The sequence below is a fragment of the Podarcis tiliguerta genome (assembly GCF_965153285.1).
Source record: "Podarcis tiliguerta genome assembly, chromosome: 9".
NCBI lineage: Eukaryota > Metazoa > Chordata > Lepidosauria > Squamata > Lacertidae > Podarcis > Podarcis tiliguerta.
In genome coordinates this window covers 56,062,789-56,086,609 of record NC_139542.1, presented here as the reverse complement: position 1 = coordinate 56,086,609, position 23,821 = coordinate 56,062,789, and the positions used below count along the sequence as shown (strand labels likewise).

General features: G+C 45.8%; 1 protein-coding gene across 49 annotated transcripts in view; it reads right to left on the bottom strand.

Moving 5' to 3' along the window:
• LIMCH1 (LIM and calponin homology domains 1) overlaps positions 1–23,821 on the bottom strand; it is a 211,351-nt gene that overhangs the window by 88,658 nt on the left and 98,872 nt on the right. For all 49 annotated transcript variants that reach the window (XM_083457894.1, XM_083457905.1, XM_083457941.1 and 46 more), the window contains one exon: positions 6,627–6,733. In XM_083457894.1, coding sequence (XP_083314020.1) covers positions 6,627–6,733 — 107 coding nt within the window. The remainder of the gene's footprint in view (positions 1–6,626; positions 6,734–23,821) is intronic.

Below are 23,821 nucleotides of genomic sequence, written 5' to 3'. Positions count from 1 at the left end.
GAGGCTGTTGGACTGGAACCCATTTGCGGGTTTGACACCAGCTCCACTGACTCAGATTGGTTTGCTGACATACAAATGGAACGAGTCCCATCAAAAGCTGGATGTACCCATCTCCACTGTCTGCCAGTGAAACAGGCTCTTTCCTAATGTAGCTCATAAGAAATCCGTTAGTCTTTCAGGCGTCGTAAAATCCAGCTTGCTAGTGCAATGCTAGTGTAGTAGCCTAGATTGTGAGTGAGAAGTCCCTGGTGCAAATCTCGCCTCAGCCAAGAAGTCTGCTGGTGACTTTAGGCAAATCGCTATCTCAGCCTAGATCTCCTATTTGCAGTAGGGAGATAACACTTAGCTACTTTCAGGGTTGTTGCACAGATGAGGATGAGAATGTACCCTATTTGGGTGTCAGAGCTACTCCCATAACATGCATAGGCAAACTAAGGCCCGTGGGCTGGATCCGGCCCAATCGCCTTCTAAATCCGGCCTGTGGATGGTCCGGGAATCAGCGTGTTCTTACATGAGTAGAATGTGCCCTTTTATTTACATGCAACTCTGGGTTATTTGTGGGGCATAGGAATTTGTTCATTTTTTCCCCAAAATATAGCCCAGCCCCCACAAGAAGAAGAAGAGTTTGGATTTGCTATCCCGCTTTATCACTACCCGAAGGAGTCTCAAAGCGGCTAACATTCTCCTTTCCCTTCCTCCCCCACAACAAACACTCTGTGAGGTGAGTGGGGCTGAGAGACTTCAGAGAAGTGTGACTGGCCCAAGGTCACCCAGCAGCTGCATGTGGAGGAGCGGGGAAGCGAACCCAGTTCACCAGATTACGAGACTACCGCTCTTAACCACTACACCACACTGGTTCTCAAGGTCTGAGGGACAGTGGGCCGGCCCCCTGCTGAAAAAGTTTGCTGACCCCTGTCTTATAACAAAGTGTACATTGGAGCAGAGGGCATTTGCCAAGCCCTGCACTTACCTGACCTCCTGGCAAGCTTACCAGCTGAAGGAGAAGGAAGGGCCAGGTGGCAGGCACGGTGCAAGCACACCACCAGGAAATCCGAATTGGCTCCACTGGTGTGCTTGCCCTGCCCTGCCCACCCTGACACCTCACCCCTCCTGGTAAGCAGCGGAGACTCCCCTAGTAGGAAGCTGGGTTAAGTGCCACTGTTGGACTGGTCAGAGTTCAAAATTGTACAGTGATACTTCACATGCAGAGGAATATCCCAGCTCCGAATCTTTGCCCCGAAGCTCATGGAAGGCTGTAAAAATGTAGTCATGGCTGGGGATTAGCTACTTTCCCCACTCCAGTGTTGGTTCACACAAATATAGCTACAGTGGTACATGCTCTAGTTATCTCCCACTTGGACTACTGCAATGCGCTCTATGTGGGGATACCTTTGAAGGTGACCCAGTATACCTGAAGGAGCGTTTCCACCCCCATCGTTCTGCCCGGACACTGAGATCCAGTGCTGAGGGCCTTCTTGTGGTTCCCTCACTGCGAGAAGCAAAGCTACAGGGAACCAGGCAGAGGGCCTTCTCGGTAGTGGCGCCAGCCCTGTGGAACACCCTTCCGTCAGATGTCAAAGAGATAAACAACTACCTGACATTTAGAAGACATTCAGGGAAGTTTTTAACTTGTGACATTTTGATGTATTTTTAATCTTTGTTGGAAGCCGCCCAGAGTGGCTGGGGAAACCCAGCCAGATGGGTGGGGTACAAATAAATTATTATTATTATTATTATTATTATTATTATTATTATTATTTTGCACGGTCATGTTTTGAGGTTATTCTGCCTCCTTCGGGCGGCACTGTTCCCATCCCTCCCCCCCCAAAAAAATTTCACAACCATTGTGCCCCATTCTATGTACTTTGCCTGGAATAGCTGCTTACCCAGTCATGGGCTGAGCAGCTGCTTCCTTCAGTGACCTGGGAGGGTCATCTGTGTAGACCTGTGTCTTGTGGAGAAACCATTAATCCTGGGCCTGACCCTTTTATGAGTAGCCCTCCACCAGGGGGGCTGCTCCACCACCCAATGGCCCCCCAAGTCCAACAACCTACATCTGAAATCAATAAAGTTGTGGCCATGTTTTTAAATCCCAGAACACTGTCCTGTCCAGTTATCTCACCTTCACAGGCTAGGCCCTGCTCCCTGGGGAGGGGTCACTGCGACTGGGTCTGCAATGAACTCTCGCTTGCACAGACATAAATGGAATTTGGCATGCCATGGAGGTATTACATGTCAAGTACAGAAGTGCACAGCTTGGGCCACAAATCAGGAATGTGAGCGTTAGACAGAAGACTACTGTCCTTTGACAGTTCATCTTCCGGGAAACAGCTGGGTTAAGATTTTGTGGGAACTCACAGCTAGTCTAGAGGAACCTAGGATGACGTCCGATGTCAGTACACCTTCCTCTAGCAGCCAATTTGATTCGATTTGGCTTCCACTTGTCTCTTGAGCTAAGTCTAGATAAACAAAGCAGCCTGCTGACCCTCCAGATAACAGCATTTACACTGCTGAGTGAAATCCAGAGGTTGCGCTGACGGGTGGGGACACATTTTTAAATGCTGTATGAGCAAATAAAGGGCAGTCGCTGGGGTAACAGAGAAACAAATAAAATACCATGGTTCTTAGCCATTTTACGTTCCTGAATCAAAACTTGTTTAGAATGCAGAGACCTGAAAGGAAAGCTGGGAAGAAGGGTCCATTCTGCTGGCCTAAGATACATGGAAGGTTTGAAGCTGCTAGAACTGAAACGGGGGAGCGTTGCTGTAATCAGGAGTCCCAAGAAAACTGGTTTCTGTGAGGGACACCCAAGGACCTCATGAAGGATCTTTTAGCAAGGGTTGGCTTCATGGGCGACCATACTATGTCCAAAGGAAGCTAATGTTGCTTGTTTCCAATGCCTTCTACAGTGGTACCTCAGTTCTCAAACAAAATCCGTTCCAGAAGCCCATTCAGCTTCCGAAACATTCGAAAACCGAGGCACGGCTTCCCATTGGTTACAAGAGCTTCTTGTACTCAGTGGAAGTTGCATCACACGTTGGGGTTCTGAAAAACGTTCAAAAATGGAAGCATTTACTTCTGGGTTTTCGGCATTCGAGAACTGAAACGTACGACAACGGAGGCATTCAGGAACTGAGGTTCCATTGTATTCTTAAGGAGGGCTCATAGTTCTAGATAACACAATCATCATGTTGCCAAAACTGCAGAGCCCACTATAGGCAGGATCAAGTGTTGGGAAAATCATGCGATTTGAAGTAAGAGCAGACGAGGTCTGCTATGGAAAAGATGAATTCTTCAGCCAAGTCTCCAAGATCTAAAGCCAGAAAGTGGATCAATGCAGGAACTCAATCATGAGATTTCTGCGTTCAGTTCCAGATACTGCTTAGGGCTGGCATTGGTTTTACCAGGATTCAGCCCCACCCCATGTGTTTTTCAAGTTCTCACAAGGGATTCTTACTCAACCTTTCAGAACTGGGGCCTTAGTTGTCTGAGTGGACCCAGTGATCGGTGGACTCCACAACTAAGCCTTGCTGGATAAACTAGATTGTTCCAGGGAATGATCCAAATGTGATCGATGCAGCCCTGGGCCTGAACAGAACTTGAATGTGAGACCATATTGGAACTGTGTTTGCTGGAGCAAACTGGGAGAACGGCAGGGATAAACATCACCAATAAAAACATAGCTATTTATCCCCACTTCTTTGGAATGACAGTGTTTATTGCTGTGTGTATATGAGTGGGTGGGTAGCAAGAGACAGCTATTTTGCTGAATTCCTTCTCTCTCATGCACACTCAGACACACTGCCTACCATTTTCATCAAAAGCTAAACAGGCTGATGGTTTGTTTAATCACAGGGCCATCAAGCTTTTGAGGATCCTTTAATGAGCACTATAAACCATCTTGAAAGCCCCTTTAATCTGCAACAACAAGGTACTTAATTTCTCTGCCTACTTAGAAGCATTGGTAGCATAAATATGAACAAGTGCCATAAATTTAAGCTGCTTTTTTCCCCAAACAAATGCTTTAATCTCAATACCACCCTAGCATACATTTTCAAAGCATCAGGTTATATTTTAATCAAGACTGGAATTTAGACCTTTCAGTGCCCCAAGCAAAATGTTAAAACTACAGTAAATATTTTGCACAGGATTCTGGTTCCATTGAGCTGGGCAGCCCTTTTCGCTCATCTCACTGGGACTTTCCAAGCCCCATGTGGGGAGGAGGTCCTCCTTCACATGCCCCATAACATCTCAGACATGCCTGACCGCTTGGTATCACCATCCTTTCTGCACCTCTCTGGGAACCCATGAACCAGCATTTTGATTATGGGGTTCTGTCACCCTCCCAAGCACCAATCCTACTCCTGCTTGGCCTGCTCATCACTTTCAGCAGCTTCCGAGTCCCCTGTCTTGTTACATGCATCTTCCAATGACATTTGGACCTCGTTCCTTCCTGGATCAGTTCCTGTTCTCCTGGGCACAAAAGAATTCCCTGCCTTTGCTACAACAACAAGAAGTGCTTCATTGGCAGCAGTCTAGGCAGGGGCGGAGGAAGTGGGGTGCGGTGGGGGCAGACCGCCCCGGGTGTCTTTGTGCCGCCCACCCGTGACTCCCAAGCCTACCCCGAGCCATCAGAGGAAGGGGGAAGCTGCACCACTTTACCAGCGGCACTCCCCCCTTTCCCCTTCATTTTGACAGTTCGGTGGAGGCTTGGGAGTTGCAGGCAGGTGGTGCACCAAATGTCCGCCATCGGCGGCTCGCTCCGCCTCCGGCTGCAGGGCGCGCGCACCGCTTCGTGCACCCGAGTGGCTATCCTGCACCCCTCAAGAGCGCACTCTGCCCCCTTCAGAAGTGTGTCCCACCCTGGGCAGCACGGACATATGCTCTGCCGCTGAGTCCAGGGTAGAGTCTTGCGCACAGATCTTTTTTAAAAAACCAATAAAACTGGTGCTCCCTTTAGTGATCCTCTAACTCATGGGTATGGGGATGCGGGTGGCACTGTGGTCTAAACCACAGAGCCTAGGGCTTGCAGATCAGAAGGTTGGCGGTTTGAATCCCTGCAACGGGGTGAGCTCCTGTTGCTTGGTCCCAGCTCCTGCCCACCTAGCAGTTCGAAAGCACGTCAAAGTGCAAGTAGATAAATAGGTACTGCTCCGGCGGGAAGGTAAATGGTGTTTCCATGCGCTGCTCTGGTTCGCCAGAAGTGGCTTAGTCATGCTGGCCACATGACCCGGAAGCTGTCTGCGAACAAACGCCAGCTCCCTCGGCCTATAGAGCGAGATGAGCGCCGCAACCCCAGAGTTGTCTGTGACTGGACCTTTTAACTCATGGGTAGGCAGACTAAGGCCCGGGGGCCGGAACCAGCCCAATCGCCTTCTAAATCTGGCCCACGAACGGTCCGGGAATCAGCGTGTTTTTACATGAGTAGAATGAGCCCTTTTATTTAAAATGCATCTCTGGGTTATTTGTGGGGCATAGGAATTCATTCATTCCCCCCCCCAAAAAAAAATATAGTCCGGCCCCCCACAAGGTCTGAGGGACAGTGGACTGGCCTGACCTCTGCTCTAACTCAACTTTTACCAATGTCCATGGTACAGCTCTTACAGAACGTATAAAACGAAACAAAAAATTAATTAAATAACAAAGGTAAAGGTAAAGGGACCCCTGACCATTAGGTCCAGTCGTGGCCGACTCTAGGGTTGCAGCGCTCATCTCGCTTTATTGGCCGAGGGAGCTGGCGTACAGCTTCTGGGTCATGTGGCCAGCATGAAAAAGCCGCTTCTGGCGAACCAGAGTAGAACGGAAACGCCATTTACCTTTCCGCCAGAGCGGTACCTATTTATCTACTTGCACTTTGACATGGTGTGAAACGTGGAATGCACAACTCAAAAGTCAGTTGCCACCATTTGTATTCATGCAATGCCATTTTTTTCACATTCTTTTTGCTTTGGGTCTTGGGATCTGCTGTTAAACTCAGACTGAAACAGACGACCCACTTTTAATCTTATGCTAGTAGCAGCTCACGAGTTGGGATGAAGCCATGGTGCTGCCCTCTAGCCACTGGCATTGCTGCAGTTTACCTGGACAAGGCAGGGATGGGGAAGACTGGCAGGGTTATGCAGGTGCACAGACGGGAGAGATGAATGGGCTCTTCTGGTGCACAACCCCAGAGCATAATTTTCATTCGTATTCCGCACTCCTCCAAATTTCCACTACTGTCCTTGGCTCAAAACAATAACAATAATAATCCAAAAATTTGTGGTTTTTTTAAATGATAAAACGTTTCAAAATGCACATATTGAAATAAGATGTGCATTTAAATATCATTTTGTGATAAAATACAAATTTTTGAATTGTTAAATGGATCTTTTAAAGAAGGAATTTCAGTTTGATGAGAAAATGGGGACAGAGCAGACTTCTGAATGAATGTGAAACTGCCATAGTCCAGCTAAAAAAATGATCGTTCCTTGTTAGGAGCTACCACTGGCACAAGAATACGGCAGATAGAGTAGGCTAGAGAAAGCCATGAATCTTGAAATTCTACACACCTTTCCACATAGCAAAAAATATATTATAGATGTAATGCAGACATGTAATTCCAGAAATTTAGGTGTTGTGTTACTTACCTGACTGTTGCTTTGCTTGAGTTGTCCTGCAGGTCTACTGGGTCAAAAAGCTGAGATTCTTTAAGCCCCAATTCCTTACAGCCTCTTAAGAACAAGGCAATATTGTCCTGAAATGAAGCAAGCAAAATTTATGTTGTCTTGTAATCACAGAAGATTATCTCCTTCCCCTTCCTAACCTAGATCATCTGGATGATTCCTAGTTTACTTAGTCTTCCAAATCTGGACCCAACATGTCGCTTTGTTATGTAATAAAGTAAAGTTTTGAAATATAAACTCAGATGCATCATATCTTTTTTTAAGTGTTTATTAACTTTCCAATAAAAGCATCCAATTAACATACCAAATCAAATCCAATAAAAATAAAAAACTAAAATAAAAAAGTCCAATTGTCTTCCAAATTGCAGTAATTTTTGTTTTGGCTTCCCACGGTCTGAATTTCGAAGCGCTTTCAACATCATAGTCCTGCCTCTCATCATCCTCAATGTTTTTCATAATTCCATATCCCATTTTTTCCCTCCATGTTTTGACTCTGGTTCTGCGATCCTCAGTCATGTCAGAAAACAGATACTTTTTTTTCTATGGAGTGCAGAATTGTCCGTATATTGTACTCTTTCCCAAACAGATGCGTCCGGCTATAAGGTGGCGTCGCAGGAGTGTCAGTCCGTCCCTTGCTCCGTGACCCAGTGCCCCTGCCGTCTGCCACATCGGCAATCTGGGGCAGACCGCGGGTTGTCAAGACAGTCCTCCCCTGCCCTGGGGAGGCTGCCAGGGCTAATTACCCCCATATCAGCCCTGAATTGTCGGAACGGCTGTGGTCCGATTGTGTGGGATCCGCCATTTTCCACCACTGGAAACAGGAAGCCCTCAAATGCATCTTATCTATCCATAGCTGCAGGGGTTTCACGGGTCCTCATTCTTTGTAGGAAAAAACTGTGACATTTTTGTGACTAGCTTATATAAAAACCACAAGAACCACAAGACATGTACCCAGAGATCTATGAAGTTTGCAAGTGAGGAACAGGAGGTCACACTTTTTATCTAGGAACAAGCAAAGGACCCACTCGCCTCTTTGCAGAGAGGGTCAGGCAGATTTCAGGTCTGCAGGATCTACTTTGTTTTTTACTTGAACCCTGAGATGCATCAACTGGGGCCAAGTACAAAAACATAACAGGCCTACGAAGGTGACATCCTTTGTGTAGTGATCTGAAATATCTAGCTCAGTGAGATTTTGGAAGAGATGGCGCAATAAGAGTGCTTGAGTTACAGGTAGTCCCCTTAAGCATTGATTTTTGAAGGTATGGGGTACTTAAGTTGGTTAACAGAAGAGTGGATTTCATTAAGGGCTGGCCTATCTTTTCTCTCCAGAATTCAAGTACAAGTGCGATGCTCACTCAACATAGTGGCAATAATGAGTGTCACTACGACACTATGACTAAATAAATGGCATATTTTTTGATTTTGCTGCTTGTAAAATTATAGCACAGGTAGATACTTTATAGGTTTGGTTGATTATTCATGTCTGTATTGCGGCAAAATGTAACTTATTTGCAAACATGTATTCTGAAGCCACTTTTGTTTTATCTCCATCGATGGCTAGTGCAAAATACTAATCAGATTTGACAACAGAGTAAGTCAAACTCATATTGTGATATTTATTTTTAGCTGGCCCTCCATCTATTTAATGTAAAACAAAAACAAAACAAAACAAAAAACTCCAGAGGGAAGACAATTGTTAACTCTTATTTAAGTCTCAACTATCACTGGGATTTCTTTTGCATAACCAGGGACTTACTGAGGAAAACTGTCCCTCCTTTGGAGCTTGTCTGTTCCTTTTCAACCTCATTGTTTGTTTTGTACTTCTACAGTTTCGCAAGAGTTGCACTCTTTATTATTTCAGTGTGCAGTGATCAGTTCACTAATCGCAATGGCATTTGGCATGCCAACATCAGCACACTCACAGCTTGCAGTCACTGCCAGCCTCGTTGCAAAAATCCTAGACTGAACTTTTACAGACTTCCATGTTCTCTGAATTCAGCCCACAGAAAGTGAAGGCAAGGGCTAAAAGAAACAAGTCCTTCTTCCACAGAAGGAAGTGTATGCTTATGAACTTTTGTCTATTCTCCACCTTTCCTCCTATACCTCCAAAACCTGCAGCATTCTGCAAGGGGGATGACAGCTACACTAAGGTCAATTGGAGAGGGGGAAATGTTTATTACATTTCGTTACGCCCATCTCCTGGTGCAGCTTACACACGGCCATCCCATTTTAGTTTCACAGCCACTCTGTGAGATAAGTGACACCCAAAGACGCCCACAACAAGATTCATTCATAGCCAGTGGCGTAGCGTGGGTTGTCAGCACCCGGGGCAAGGCAAGTAATTTGCGCCCCCTAACCCATGGATTTGCGCCCCCTAACCCTAACCCCCAGATGTTGCGCCCGGTGCGGCCGGCCCCCCCTGCACCCCCCACGCTACGCCACTGTTCATAGCTGAGCAGGGATTCAAAAAACCCTAGGCTTCCTGTTCAAGTCCAACGTGTTGCCCCTAAACCACAGTCAATCTGAAGGGTTGCAGAAAGAGTCTCCCTCTGATGTATAATTTCTCCACTTCCCCAGGCTTCCTTCTTGCTATCTGCAAAAATTTTCTAAAGACCTTTACGGATGAAATTAGCTTTCTGTGTGTATTTGTGCAGGGATGGGAATGATTCCTTGGTGATATTTTGAGTAGAATGGTCAGGTTTAGATATTTTGCTGATCAGAACCAACCTAAAAAGGGAATAAAAGTTAGATACAAGTGTGTTTACAGAATTATTTGTTATTTATTTTATCATCATTTAATGATAAATTAACCAACAGGTGGGTCCCAGCATACTCACTCTCTCTCTCTCTCTCTCTCTCTCTCTCTCTCTCTCTATGTATATATGTGATTTCCAGTTGTACACATTTCAATAGTTTTACAATTATTTTAACATTTCAAAACTCCCCTTCGCTCTTTCTATGGTTCCTTAATTTTAAAAAAATCTTTCCTGCACATTCCAAATTAACTTTATTAACTTATTAATAAATAAATAAATGAATAAATTATTTATTCATCTGCTTGAAAGATATACTCTTATAAAACTGCAGGTTATTACAACATTCCTGCCAATGTTCATAGCTGTTTACAATTTATTTGTAAACATTCAACAACCCATTTCCATTCTTTTATAAAAAGTTTGAAATCTTGATTTCTTATTTTTCCCCTGGTAAGTTTTGCCATTTCTGCATATTCCACAAGTTTTCGTATGCATTCTTCTTTCGTCGAGACGTCTTCTTCTTTCCATTTTGGGTCAAATAACCACCAAACACACCTGAGCAGTTGGTGTTCTCAAATCGGGAACAAATGGTTAATGATGGCTCCCATTCTTGCTCTCCACCTATGAGGAGATCTTGCAGATATTACCACTGTGGTGCGAGAGGTTAACTACCCCTCACACTGATACAGGAATGTTGTGTTACAGACGTTGTGCACCAGCCCCAATCTCTGCCAAGTAGTGGCAAGAGTCCAGGGAGTTTCAGGCACTCACCCAGGGTTGTGTTTCCATTGGGAAAGCAAGGCACAGCAGAGGCTAGTGTCTTTAAGAAATATGGTTCATTGTACACATCTTTACAGCTGGAGGCCTTTAATGCAGGGGGTGCAGAACATTATGGCCTAAGATAATCCCTCATCGCTCCTCTCATAGCTTCAGCAAGACTGGCTCCAGAGCAGCAGCCAGTCATGATGACCCCTGGTCTCTCGGTGCAGCCTCCTCCAGCCATTGCCACATGGAGTTCTCCTACTTCCTCCTACATTCTTCCCAGAATGCCTTGCCCTTCCCTTCTATAAGCTTGCCCCCCATCTCCAGACCTTTGTTTTTTAAAATGGGTACCATCACGCACCTGTTACCCTGGCAACCTCCGTTTCCCAGACCCAAGCATCTTCCTTTGATGGGCTATCAACACATTTGCCATGCTAAATAAATAGCATTCCAGGGAAGGACTCTCAGCACTCAGTAATTTCTAGCATCCACTGACTCCTTAGAATCGTGGGCACTTTTGCACTCCCAAACACTGGTACCCCAAACCTGTAACAGTATAAAAGGGACCAAAATCATAGATCATAACAGACAAAGCAACCACACAAAACCACCACCCACAACAGGAAACTCTCCTTGCCATAGCTGTCAACGTTTCCCTTTTTTTTTAAGGGAAATTCCTTTATTCCGAATAGGATTCCTCGCAAGAAAAGGGAAAAGTTGACAAGTGTTGAAAAGTAGACACTTCAAGATGACGACGAACACCACATAAAATGCTTGAACACGAACTGTATTGCCAGCTGGCAAGTGTTAAAAAGCTTCTTTTAAAACACGGGGCTGTTATTAACGCAGCTATATTTCTTCCTTCTTGCCTTGTGGTTCCCTCCTCCCCGTCAAATTAAGCAACGTTATCTTTCATTTGATAGCCAATGACAGTCATTTGAAGATGGTCTCCTCGAGAGCAAACCAGAGAGGCCTGCCAGTAATAATAATAATAATAATAATAATAATAATAATAATAATTTTTATTTATACCCCGCCCTCCCCAGCCAAGGCCGGGCTCAGAGTGGCTCAGTAGCCACCACACGCCTACCAAATCATTATTCCCAAATGGCAAGCAGCGAAGTAGCTACAGCTGCCCAGAAAAAGAAAAAGGGTTCATTCCTGCTCAAGTTCACGACCTCCAAGAGGGAAGAGCAACAGATTCCTTTCCTCTTTTAAAATTAAACATCTACTTCTTACAAGCCAAAGAATGCGATCCATAATCTCTTAATAGTTTAGGCACCCTCCACCCCTGCCAAGGCCAACAAAACAAAATTGTGTTGCTGTGGGATAGCCACACTTTAAACATTTTCCACTCAGGGTTTTGCAGCTTTTGTGTGTGTCAGCGTTATATAAAACAAAGCCTATGGGAAACGTCGTCAAACAAACAACTTCTTGTTCAATAACAATTTTCTTACTACTTTTGAAATAACAGCAAAACCGACAAACTAAAGATACTTTCATAATTCTTGTAGCAATATGAAGGTAATTAACAATTACAGTAGTAGTAATAATAATAATAAATATTATTTATACCTTGCCCTCCCCGGCCAGAGCCGGGCTCAGGGTGGCTAACACCAGTAAAATTTAAAATTACAGTAAAAACATAATAGGGGAAAAAACACCAATTTAAAATACAGGTTTAAATGCCATTTAAAATGCAGTCTCATTTTAAAAGTAGCCCATAGGGTCAGACTGCATACAAACCAAAGGCCGGGCGGAACAGCTCTGTCTTGCAGGCCCTGCGGAAAGATGTCAAGTCCCGTAGGGCCCTAGTCTCTTGTGACAGAGTGTTCCACCAAGTTGGGGACGGTACTGAAAAGGCCCTGGCCCTAGTTGAGACCAATCTAACCACCTTGCAACTTGGGACCTCCAAAATGTTGTCATTTGTGGGGCATACCAGGAGAGGCGGTCCTGTAGGTACATGGGTCCTAGGCCGCAAAGTGCCCCAAAAATCACTGTAGTTTTGAAACCAGGGTTAAAATCAGTACAGTTCTTCAAATTCCATGGCATCTGGCTGTACCTGTTCCTTGATCTCAGGAACCATCCTGCAAAATTTGGTTGTGATGACTTTAGTAGTGCCCACATGCATGGCAAACAAACAACTTTCTAAAATGTACAGGGGATTCTACAGAGCAAGAATTACAATTTTCCTATGTTCCTTATGTGATTTATGAATTATTAAGTTTCTAAAAATATTTTTTGTACCCAAGATTTGCTTACACAAGCCTTTTCCTGCGGAACAAAGAGGACAAATTCCAGCTTTCACCCCTTATTTTTGTTTTCGTCTTTTCAAGGGAAACTTTCCAAGGTATTGTGATCTTCTCCTGAGAAGCCTCAACTAAAACAGTTCCTTCAAAACCATGTCAAAATCTACTCTTTAAGCCAGTTCATATGTCTAAAACAAGCATTAAAACACTAGGGGGGGGGGGACCGTTCGAGAGATTGTGTAATGGCATTCATGAAAAATTAAGTGCTTAATTTGTGATCAGATAAAAACTATGGACAAAAAAGAGAGAGAGAGAAAGAGAGAGCATTTGAGGCCAACCGGAACAAATTACCAATTCAATCTGATGCTAACTTGCTGGCAGGATGGATGGACCAGAAAGCACACACACAAGTGAGACCAACAAGACGGGGTGAGCTACACCCCACAGTTGTATTTAGATTTGAATCCCACTATCAAAACATTACAATGAATAAATAGTTTTCACAGGTGTGCCAAGAGTCAAGGCTCCAGCTAAAGGGATGCTTTTGGATCTCATTGCATAGAAAGTAAAGGTAAAGGTAAAGGTACCCCTGCCCGTACGGGCCAGTCTTGCCAGACTCTAGGGTTGTGCGCCCATCTCACTCAAGAGGCCGGGGGCCAGCGCTGTCCGCAGACACTTCCGGGTCACGTGGCCAGCGTGACAAGCTGCATCTGGCGAGCCAGCGCAGCACACGGAAACGCCGTTTACCTTCCTGCCAGTAAGCGGTCCCTATTTATCTACTTGCACCGGGAGTGTTTTCGAACTGCTAGGTTGGCAGGCGCTGGGACCGGACGACGGGAGCGCACCCCACCGCGGGGATTCGAACCGCCGACCTTTCGATCGGTAAGCCCTAGGCGCTGAGGCTTTTACCCACAGCGCCACCCGAGCAGGTGGAATTTCTCCTTCTATAGCCCCCGACAGAAAGTGCTAGCATACTACTGTCCTTGTGGGGCAGCAGAAGGAGTGGGCAAGAAGGGTCAAATATTCCCTGCTAAGAGATGATCCACAAACATTTAGAAAAAATAGAACTGCTGGGACCGTACCACTTCAGATTTCAGGGGGTAGGGGAGGAGAAGAAGAGAACTGCATTTCCCAATCTAAAAATAAAATAATTTTAAAAAGATAAATGCCTGCCCTTAGGTTCTGCTCCAGCATCTCTTGACTATCTAGTTTTCTATATGCAAGAAGTACTGGAGAGCATCTTAATCTCGAGGCCGTGGGTTTGAACCTCATGTTGCACAAAAGATTCCTGCATTGTGGGGCTGGGCTAGAGGGCCCTTCCAACTCTGCAATTCTGTGATTCTATGACACATCATATGCATCATAAGATAGGGTTGCCATAATAATAATAAGTATTATTATTATTATTATTATTATTATTATTATAATACAATAACCTATTAAACATTAAAAGCTTCCCTAAACAGGGCTGCCTTCAGATGTCTTCTAAAAGTTTGGAAGTTATTTTTCTCTTTGACATCTGGTGGGAGGGCATTCCACATGGCGGGCGCCACTACTGAGAAGGCCCTCTGCCTGGTTCCCTGTAACTTGGCTTCTCGCAGCGAGGGAACCACCAGAAGGCCCTCGGAGCTGAACCTCAGTGTCCGGGCAGAACGATAGGGGTGGAGACACTCCTTCAGGTATACTGGACCGAGGCCACTTAGGGCTTTAAAGGTCAGCACCAACACTTTGACTTGTGCTTGGAAACGTACTGGGAGCCAGTGCAGGTCTTTCAAGACCGGTGTTATATGGTCTCGGCAGCGGTTCCCAGTCACCAGTCTAGCCATATTCCAAAAAGTGAAAATCCGGACAGAGTTGTTGAGTTTTGGGGGGAGGGACATCTCCCCTCCCCAAAAAATTCATTTGGGGGCTTTTCTTTGATTTTGATTTTAAAAAAACAAACACCCTACTTGCCATAAGTCTGGGTTTCACCAGACATTTTGCTAGTTCAGCAAAAATCCTCCCGGATGCCATTTTTCTGAGTGATTCCTGGGCATGTCTGGGAAAACCAGGGCTTATGGCAGCCCTATCATAAGAGGCTCTCTAGTGAGATATATTGGGGGCTGAAGGCAAGGACTTGGCTGTAACCCAACAAATGGTCTGTAACTCAAGTTAGAGAGTATTCCGCAGCCTGTATCCCTAGAGATATTTTGGATTCACAACTCCCAACCCCTAACCATTAGCCATGGGAACTGATGGGAGATGTAGCCCCAAACATCTGGAGGGCACCAGGTTGGGCAAGGCTGGTCTGTGGAGTGAAGCAAGGCAGACAGGAAGGCAAGGAGGGTAGTAAATTTAGCAACAATTCAATATCTGCTGTACATCAACACAAGTATAGATAAAGGAAAGTAATAGGTAAAGGGACCCCTGACCATTAGGTCCAGTTGTGACCGACTCTGGGGTTGCGGCGCTCATCTCGCTTTACTGGCCGAGGGAGCCGTTCTACAGCTTCCGGGTCATGTGGCCAGCATGACTAAGCCGCTTTTAGCGAACCAGAGCATGGCACGGAAACGCCGTTTACCTTCCCGCCGCAGCGGTACCTATTTATCTACTTGCACTTTGACGTGCTTTCGAACTGCTAGGTTGGCAGGAGCTGGGACAGAGCAACGGGAGCTCACCCCATTGCGGGGATTCGAACCAACGACCTTCTGATAGGCAAGGCCTAGGCTCTGTGGTTTAACCCACAGCGCCACCCGCGTCCCCTGGAAAGTAATAGTGCCATTCTATTCTGCCTTGGTCGGACCACACCCTGGAGTACTGTGTCCAGTTCTGGGCACCACAATTTAAGAAGGATGTTGACAAGCTGGAATGTGTGCAGAGGAGGGCAATCAAGATAATCAAGGGTCTAGAAGCCAAGCCTTATGAGGAATGGTTGAAGTTTAGCATGGAAAAGAGGAGAGTGGGAGGAGATATGATAGTCACCTTTGAATATCTTAAGGGATGCAGCAAGACTGTTTTCTCCTGCTCTGGAAGGTAGGACTCAAACCAATGAAATCAAGTTAAAAAGAAAGGAGATTCCGACTAAACATCTGGAAGAACTTTCTGACAGTAAGAGCTGTTCAACTGTGGAACAGGCTCCCATGAGGGGTGGTGATCTACTTGAGATTCCTACATTGCAGGGGGTTGGACCCTCGGGATCCCTTTGATTCTACGAAGAAACAATCTGCCCAGCTTAAGGAGATACGGCAGGTTTAACAGGAGAAGATGAAGCAGCACTGGAGTTGTCCCTTCTGTTTTGTGAGCAGCTGTTGAGCTAGCAAGCTTCAGCCTGACCATTCCACTTGGCCTTCTGCAGTACCTCCTTCTAGCCAGCTACACCAGGGAGCTGACAACAGAATTAGGGCATCAGCGGCTCCTTCCATGGCGGTCATGATGCAGCATGGAGTATCCAAGTCCAACATGCCTTGCACAAGTGATCCCTGGTACATGGTTTGCTGCAGGCATGTGAAGAATAGTCCATACTCCTCCTGGATGTTCCTGGCTACAACTGCCATGGATTTTTAGCGTGCACCATCAAGAATCCACAGGCAGTCACAAAACCATGTTTGTGGCTGACCTCTCCAGGCCAAGTATAACATCTGCAGCAGCCCTTAAGACTATCCAGAGATGCAGCAAAACAAAGAAGCTCAATCACTGGTAGCATAAGAACAAAGGAAGAACTTGGGGCATTTCAAGCTGTGCGTTTCATAATACTGTTAGCAGCTCCCATCAGATGTTTTTCTTCATTAGGCTCTTCCTGTGACCCTTCAGGAGGCAGGAGTGCCAAAATGATCAGGGCAAAGCAGCCTGAGTTGTTTTGCCTTCAGCTGTGTGTTTATCACTTGCCCTGGTCAGCTATTTCTCTTTACCCAGAAAAACAGCAGTTAACCAAAAGCCCTTATAATCTAAACACGGTTCTCCCATATTGGAATTCTCTCCCAATATCTGAGCCAGTCGAATTTGCAAAGCAACAGATGGAACCAAAGAAGGGAACTTGAAAGTGTAGATGAGAACCTTGGGCTGTTCTCAATGCAGAAGCTCCGGTTATCAAAGAGACAAGCGGCTTTTGTAAGCTAGGAGGGAAAAAAGGACTTGACTTTTCTGCAGTGGGAACTGCTGTTATGGAAATGGCGAGCCAAACTCTGGATGTGTGGACAAGGATCTCTCCCCCTCTTCCTCTCTCATGCACACATTTCTCTTGGTTGGCTCTTAAAAGTACAGATTATCTCTAAGTAAGATTTTGTTTCTTTCTTGTGGAAATGGGATTGCATATGCATGCACACACCCTCTCACACAGACGACGCAGAATGACTAGCAATAGGAAACCAAATGTCCAGAAGGTGCGTGAAAACATGACTAAGGAATAAGACGGTTCTTTCACTCTGGTTCAGCAAGATCGAAATTACCTCTCCAAGTCCTGCTCCATGATGCATCTATATGGGGATTCTGTGACCCACCAGATATCCCAACATAGCTGCTGGTTAAGGGATGATGGGTGTTGGAGTCCTACAACATTTGGAGTGCCACAGATTCCTCATCCCTGGTCTATACAGCTGTGAGGCTGACTGTTGCTCACTTTTGGGTGTCAGCCATCCCTCCTGACCAGCCATTCCCACATCTCTTACACAAAACCACTGCTATTTTTTTCCTAGAAAAAGAGGTGCTGCAATTCACCATGAACGCCTCCCTTGTTCTCTTATACAGTGGTACCCCAGGTTAAGTATTTAATTCGTTCCGGAGGTCCATACTTAACCTGAAACTGTTCTTAACCTGAAGCACCACTTTAGCTAATGGGGCCTCCTGCTGCCAGAGCACGATTTATGTTCTCATCCTGCAGCAAAGTTCTTAACCCGAGGTACTATTTCTGGGTTAGCGGAGTCTGTAACCTGAAGCACATATAACCTGAAGCGTATGTAACCTGAGGTACCACTGTAATGGCAACGGCACCCACCTGAGCTAATAGTCCAAATTTATGAACAGCTTCACACTTTCACAGCCTGTGCTACAACAAAAAAGAAAGGGGGGAGGATAAATGTCCCTGGTATCTTCTGGGGAAGGGAAGGGTGGGAATAAAAACCTACAGGAATTTTTTTTTGCCCAGCATGGGGTTCAAACCCATGACCCAGAGATTAAGAGTCTCATGTCCTACCAACTGAACTGTCCTATTAGTGCTGTATTTTCTTTAATGCTCCTGCTATATCCAGGGCTACAACACACGAGCAGATAAGTCTGAGGTGTCCATCCATTGCCAAGCAACCTTTTACTTTCGCATCACGTCGAGAAACTACTCATCAATTTGCTCCGGGGATTGTGATCAAGTAAATGGTGTGAGAAGACAGAGAGGTCTAGTGTAAGGTTTCTGCTACGACAAATACATTAAAGCCTCCAGATGAAAGTCACATTTCTGTGGGGTCTTCCCCTATGAAATTCCAGTGGGGAAGCAGCAAAAGCAAAGGACCAATAGCATTGTTCCCTTCCCCTCGCTACGGGGCTAGGAAAGTAGTTTAGGAGGAGACGGCAGGTGGACAGAAGGAGATGTACAAAGGTGCAACACTGGACAGGAAACACAATTTCTAGTTACTCTTCTTTTCCTTAGTTTGCTTTTCTTTTTAGTCATCCTTCACATGCGCACAGATAAAAGCTTTCTCAAGGTAGCCATACATTTGCTGACATGAAGATTAAGCAGCATTAAGCAGCTAATAGTCCAAATTTAGGAACAGCTTCGCACTTTCACAGCCTGTGCTGCAACAAAAAAGAAGGGGGGAGGGAAATGTCCCTGGTATCTTCTGGGGAAGGGAAGGGAAGGGTGGGAATTAAAACCTACAGGAAATTCTGGCATTTCTACTCCATGTAACTTTGTAAAAGGACTTTTCTGGGCTCATATCCATTATGAAAAAAAAGACTGGGACCAAGAAAGAAATTTGCTTTGAGGAGTTTTTCTGACAAGGCTCCTTTTCTGCTCAAAACAGCTGCTGTCAGATGACTCAATGATTCCCCCCTTTTCTCATTTATTTCCATAAGCTGAGTCCTAAGCAACAGTGAAAGGCACTGGCCACAATCCAGCACTAGGTTAGTTAAATAAATGGGATTTAAGTATGCATAACCATATGCTAGAGTGCAGCCATTTTATTTTCTCAGCGCAGGGCTGAGCGGTGCGTATTCCATGCTTAACCTTAAAAAAACCCAGCAACAACTCTTGCTATCTGGTTTGTGCAAACTGGGCATATTTTCACACCTATTCTTACTTTGAATTTAATTCTACTTTCAAATGTAACATTTTTAAAAAAAATTATGAAAGCTGTTTGGTAAAGACGAGGGTGGGTAGAGAGGGAAATGTAGAGAGAAAGGGGGCTGGGGGCAAGCAAAATCAGCAAAAGGGTTCTAACACAAGTCTTTTTTGCTGCTGCTTATTTGTAAAGGGCTAAAAAGAGTGAGGGGGAGAGAATACCAATTAGAAATGAGCCAGGACGGAACAATGGCTGCCTGCAAATGGCAGTTAGCAAACCTGGAGGCCTGCCTTGGGAATATGAACTCCTGCCCCAAATATACTACCCCTTCCCAGGAGAAAATCTCCCCTCCTTTCTCAACACCCACCTCAAACCACTGTTAACATCAATGCCGACAAACTACTTACAGACCCTCCAAGTGTCCCTATTTCCCAGGGACGCCCCTGATTTAGAGAAACCGTCCCGGTTTCTCATTTGATCCCAGAATGTCCTGCTTTTCCTTAGGAAGTAATAATAAAAATATTTAATAATAATTTAGTATTTATACCCCGCCCATCTGGCTGAATTTCCTCAGCCACTCTGGGCTGCTCCCAACCAAGTGTTAAAAACAGTACAGCATTAAATATTAAAAACTTCCCTGAACAGGGCTGCCTTCAGATGTCTTTTAAAGATAGGATAGCAGCTAATTTCCTTCACATCTGAAGGGAGGGTGTTCCACAGGGTGGGTGCCACTACCGAGAAGGCCCTCTGTCTGGTTCCCTGTAACCTCACTTCTCGCAATGAGGGAACCGACAGAAGGCCCTCAGTGCTGGACCTCGGTGTCCGGGCTGAACGATGGGGGTGGAGACGCTCCTTCAGGTATACTGGACTGAGGACATTTAGGGCTTTAAAGGTCAGCACCAACACTTTGAATTGTGCTCAGAAACGTACTGGGAGCCAGTGTAGGTCTTTCCAGACTGATGTTATATGGTCTCGGTGGCCGCTCCCAGTCACCAGTCTAGCTGCCGCATTCTGGATTAGTTGTAGTTTCCGGGTCACCTTCAAAAGTAGCCCCACATACAGCACATTGCAGTAGTCCAAGCTGGAGATAACTAGAGCGTGCATTACTCTGGCAAGACAGACTGCAGGCAGGTAGGGTCTTAGCCTGTGTACCAGGTGGAGCTGGTAGACAGCCGCCCTGGACACAGAATTAACAGCTGTGAGTCCAAAATGACTCCCATATTTTCCATATTTTCACTGGAGAAATGTTGGTGGGTACAGAGTTATCTGACCCCTGAGCTGTCTGAAGGCAATCCTGTATGGGGAAGTTTTGTTTAATGTTTTATTATGTTTTGATATATGTTAGAAGCTGCTCAGAGTGGCTGGAGCAACCCAGTAAGATGTGTGGGGTATAAATAGTACAATTATCATTATGGAATGGGACGCCCCTATTTTCATCGGAGAAATGTTGGAGGGCATGTAATTATATTTGGTAGGGGGAATGTTGCTCTAGGGAAGAGAGGCTCCATTGGGTCTGTATTCCCAAGACTGGCTTCAGATCTGTTAAAAGTGTGGCTAGCCAAGCCACAATCATTATGGAAAACTCCAACAAGGATCCAACCACGGTCTACACAGCCGGTATCACACCTGCAGGAATAAGATATTAACAAGAACTGTGCTGTTGCAGATAAAGACAGATTTTGTGTACACAAAAGATCCTGGGGAAAGGGAGTCGATGATAAGGGCAATTTAGTTCCTTTATCTTTCCAGAGCCATACACAAGGATAAATATAAGCCATGAGGGTTAAGTTAGGATTTGCAAACAAATGAAGCGGGCATTCATATATCACGTCATCTTTCCTTATCTAATGTCAACTTGAATGGCAGCAATGGGCAAATACAGAGCGTTTTATTGTCACAACTCATCTGGGGGTTCCACCCCCTTCAGAACCCAGATGTTACACTGCAAGCTTTTCTGAATGTTTATATTAATGACCAAAAAAAATGAGGATGGTGGTACCTTGTGGACCCAATATTGTGGGTAGTAATGGTGAATGTTTTAAAAAGAAGCATCCTTTGTTTAGCACTGTGCTAAAGCCATCCTGCAGGAAAGTAGTTTAACCCCAAAAGCAGGTTCATCTTACTACTGGTAGCTGAAGTTGCAACTCCTGCTGCATCAAATGCATTTGTGTCAAATCCTACAAAACCGCGACGAATTTTTCAGCAATGCCAAATGCATTTTCACCAGCACAACAAGGATTATTTCCACTTTCTAGAAAACAGTAAACAAGAGCGAGGTGCAGCTCAGTGAAACTGCAGGCTCTTCCAATATACAAAACCATGGGACTCTCCAGAAGTTGTTGAACTCCCGTCAGTGGCGTAGCGTGGGGGGTGCAGGGGGTGCCGGTGGCACCGGGCGCAACATCTGGGGGTTAGGGTTAGGGGGCGCAAATCCACGGGTTAGGGGGCGCAAATTACTTGCCTTGCCCCGGGTGCTGACAACCCACGCTACGCCACTGACTCCCGTTCCCATCGATCGTCAGGAATGATGGGTGATGAAGTGCAACTTGAGGGCCACAGATTCCTAATCCTGCACACAATTAAAGGTTTGCTTTAGCTGACATCCTTCACCGTTCACAGAGGCAAAACTGCCTGTCAACTCTTGCTATAGTTGCTCTAGTCCTCTGAGCTCAAGACTTTCAGAAAGAAAGGATCCCACTATTAGGTCTGTTTTTATTTCCAGCCCAAAGAGAAATAATCAAAGAAAGCTTTTTCCCGAATACTTCTGCCCTTTTCATGCAATAGCCCCTAAGTACGAACACACAACTTACAGCTCAACCGAGGAACGAAGAAAGATCCCTCTCTTAAGGCTGCTCATCTCTCCAAGAGCCATAATTCAAATGGAAACAGGATGGGGAAATGGAATGGACAATAAATCTGTGAGATGAGTCCAGAGAAGTCCGATATAAAATGAGCAGGCACACGTACAAAACAGAAACTCATTTGGGAATGGGATGTGCTTTAACCCCTTCCCTTCCAGAAAGCTCTGTTCCAACTACAGCTGTCCAAGCATTGTTCCAGCACCCAGGGTCCTGACCGCAGTTTTGGTTTCCGAGTCCAATTTTGAGAGGTTAGCTCTGGGGTCAGGCCATAGGAAATAACCGGTTAGCTATGACAAGAGTCTACACCGCAGAAGCCACAGCCAACTGTTGCAACACATTGGTAGAGATGTTTCAACATCCCATCTTCACTCTCGGTCTGCAAAAGTGCTGGTGGGATATAAATGTGCACAGAATACCATGATTGTCTCTGACGTGGTTTTCAGGAGGGGGCTAGGAGAGTCCTCTTATGCCCTTCCTTGCACAACTGCCCTGGGAGCAGGCTGGCAGCATCCTGAATCTTGAGTTATCTGATGGGAGGCAGTGATGGCCACTGTTAAGTTGTGGGTGAACATATCAGATGACACAGCGATTCTTCAAACAGCTCTTGTTTATTCACAGGCCAGAACAGAACTGAACTGAAGGGTTCAGCCAGCCTGCTTATATAGAGCTCCAGTACAACGCAACTGTAACAACTTTCTGTAACTATCCAATCACTGAACGTCACTTTCAATCCCTTATTTGCATATGTGGACCTGAACTATCTACAGTATCTCCCTGCTGGCCCAGGGTGAGAACTTCAGTACATAACAGCCACCAACATGGATCTCTTTAAAATAGACAAATATGCAAAACGGGCAAATCAATGGAGGACTATCCAAATCTCCTAGCCATGATGGCTATGCTCTGCCTCCGAAGTCAGGGGCAATAATGTTGCCGGAAACCACAGGAAGCCAAAGGGCTCTTGGGCTCAAATCTGCCTTGTGGGTTTGCCACAGGCATCTGGCTGGCCACTGTGAGAACAGGGATGTTAATTTAGATGGGCCATTGGTCTGATCCAGCAGACGCTTCTTGTGTCCTTACGTTCCCGCACTCCACATTATCCCCTACAACTGCCTCATGGAATGAATTCTGGGAGGCCAAACAATTGCTTCCATAGGGACAATGAATTGAAATACATTCTAAAATCAATTCAATTCTAAAATCAATTCAGAGTCAATTTAATGGTAACCATTGGGCTAGAGTTCTATGAGGATTATCAAAGGAGGGGGTCAGACTGTGCCTTGGCCAAAGGCCTGGTGGAACAGCTCTGTCTTGCAGGCCCTGCGGAAAGATGTCAAGTCCCGCAGGGCCCTAGTCTTTTGTGACAGAGCGTTCCACCAGATCGGGGCCACAGCTGAAAAAGCCCTGGCTCTGGTTGAGGCCAGCCTAACCTCCCTGTGGCCTGGGATCTCCAAGATATTTTTGTTTGAAGACCATAAGGTATGAGGGTCCTATGCCGTAGGGCTTTAAAGGTTAAAACTAGCACCTTAAACCTGATCCTGTACTCCACCGGGAGCCAGAGAGGGTGAAGTGATCCCTCTCCATTTATCAGGGACCACAGGGCTAGCATCCAGCTGCCCTCCTGCCTTGGGCACAGCACAACCTGTTCTTTCCCCTGAGAAATCCCACTCTTTTGCCCTGCACCCAGAACCCCAGAGTTTGGCATGATCATACTCTAGGCCCCAGCAGCTGAATTATACCAAGTTTCATTAAGAATGGAAAAGGAAGAGAAAAGGACAAAATGTAGAAAGCAGAATGTGGAAAACAAAAAGAGCTCTTTAGCTCAGACCTACTTATGCTGACACAGGTGGCGCTGTGGGTTAAACCACAGAGCCCAGGACTTGCTGATCAGAGGGTCGGCGGTTCGAATCCCCGTGACAGAGTGAGCTCCCGTTGCTCGGTCCCTGCTCCTGCCAACCTAGCAGTTCGAAAGCATGTCAAAGTGCAAGTACATAAATAGATACAGCTCCGGCGGGCAGCTAAACGGTGTTTCCGTGCGCTGCTCTGGTTCGCCAGAAGCAACTTAGTCATGCTGGCCACATGACCCGGAAGCTGTACGCCGGCTCCCTCAGCCAATAAAGCGAGATGAGCACCGCAACCCCAAAGTCGGTCACGACTGGACCTAATGGTCAGGGGTCCCTTTACCTTTACCTTACTTATGCTGACCTAGTAATTTACAGACAGGCGTGTAGTCTCCTTGTGAGTAACGCAGCATAGGTGGCCAGTTGTTGGGTTTCTGTTTATTGA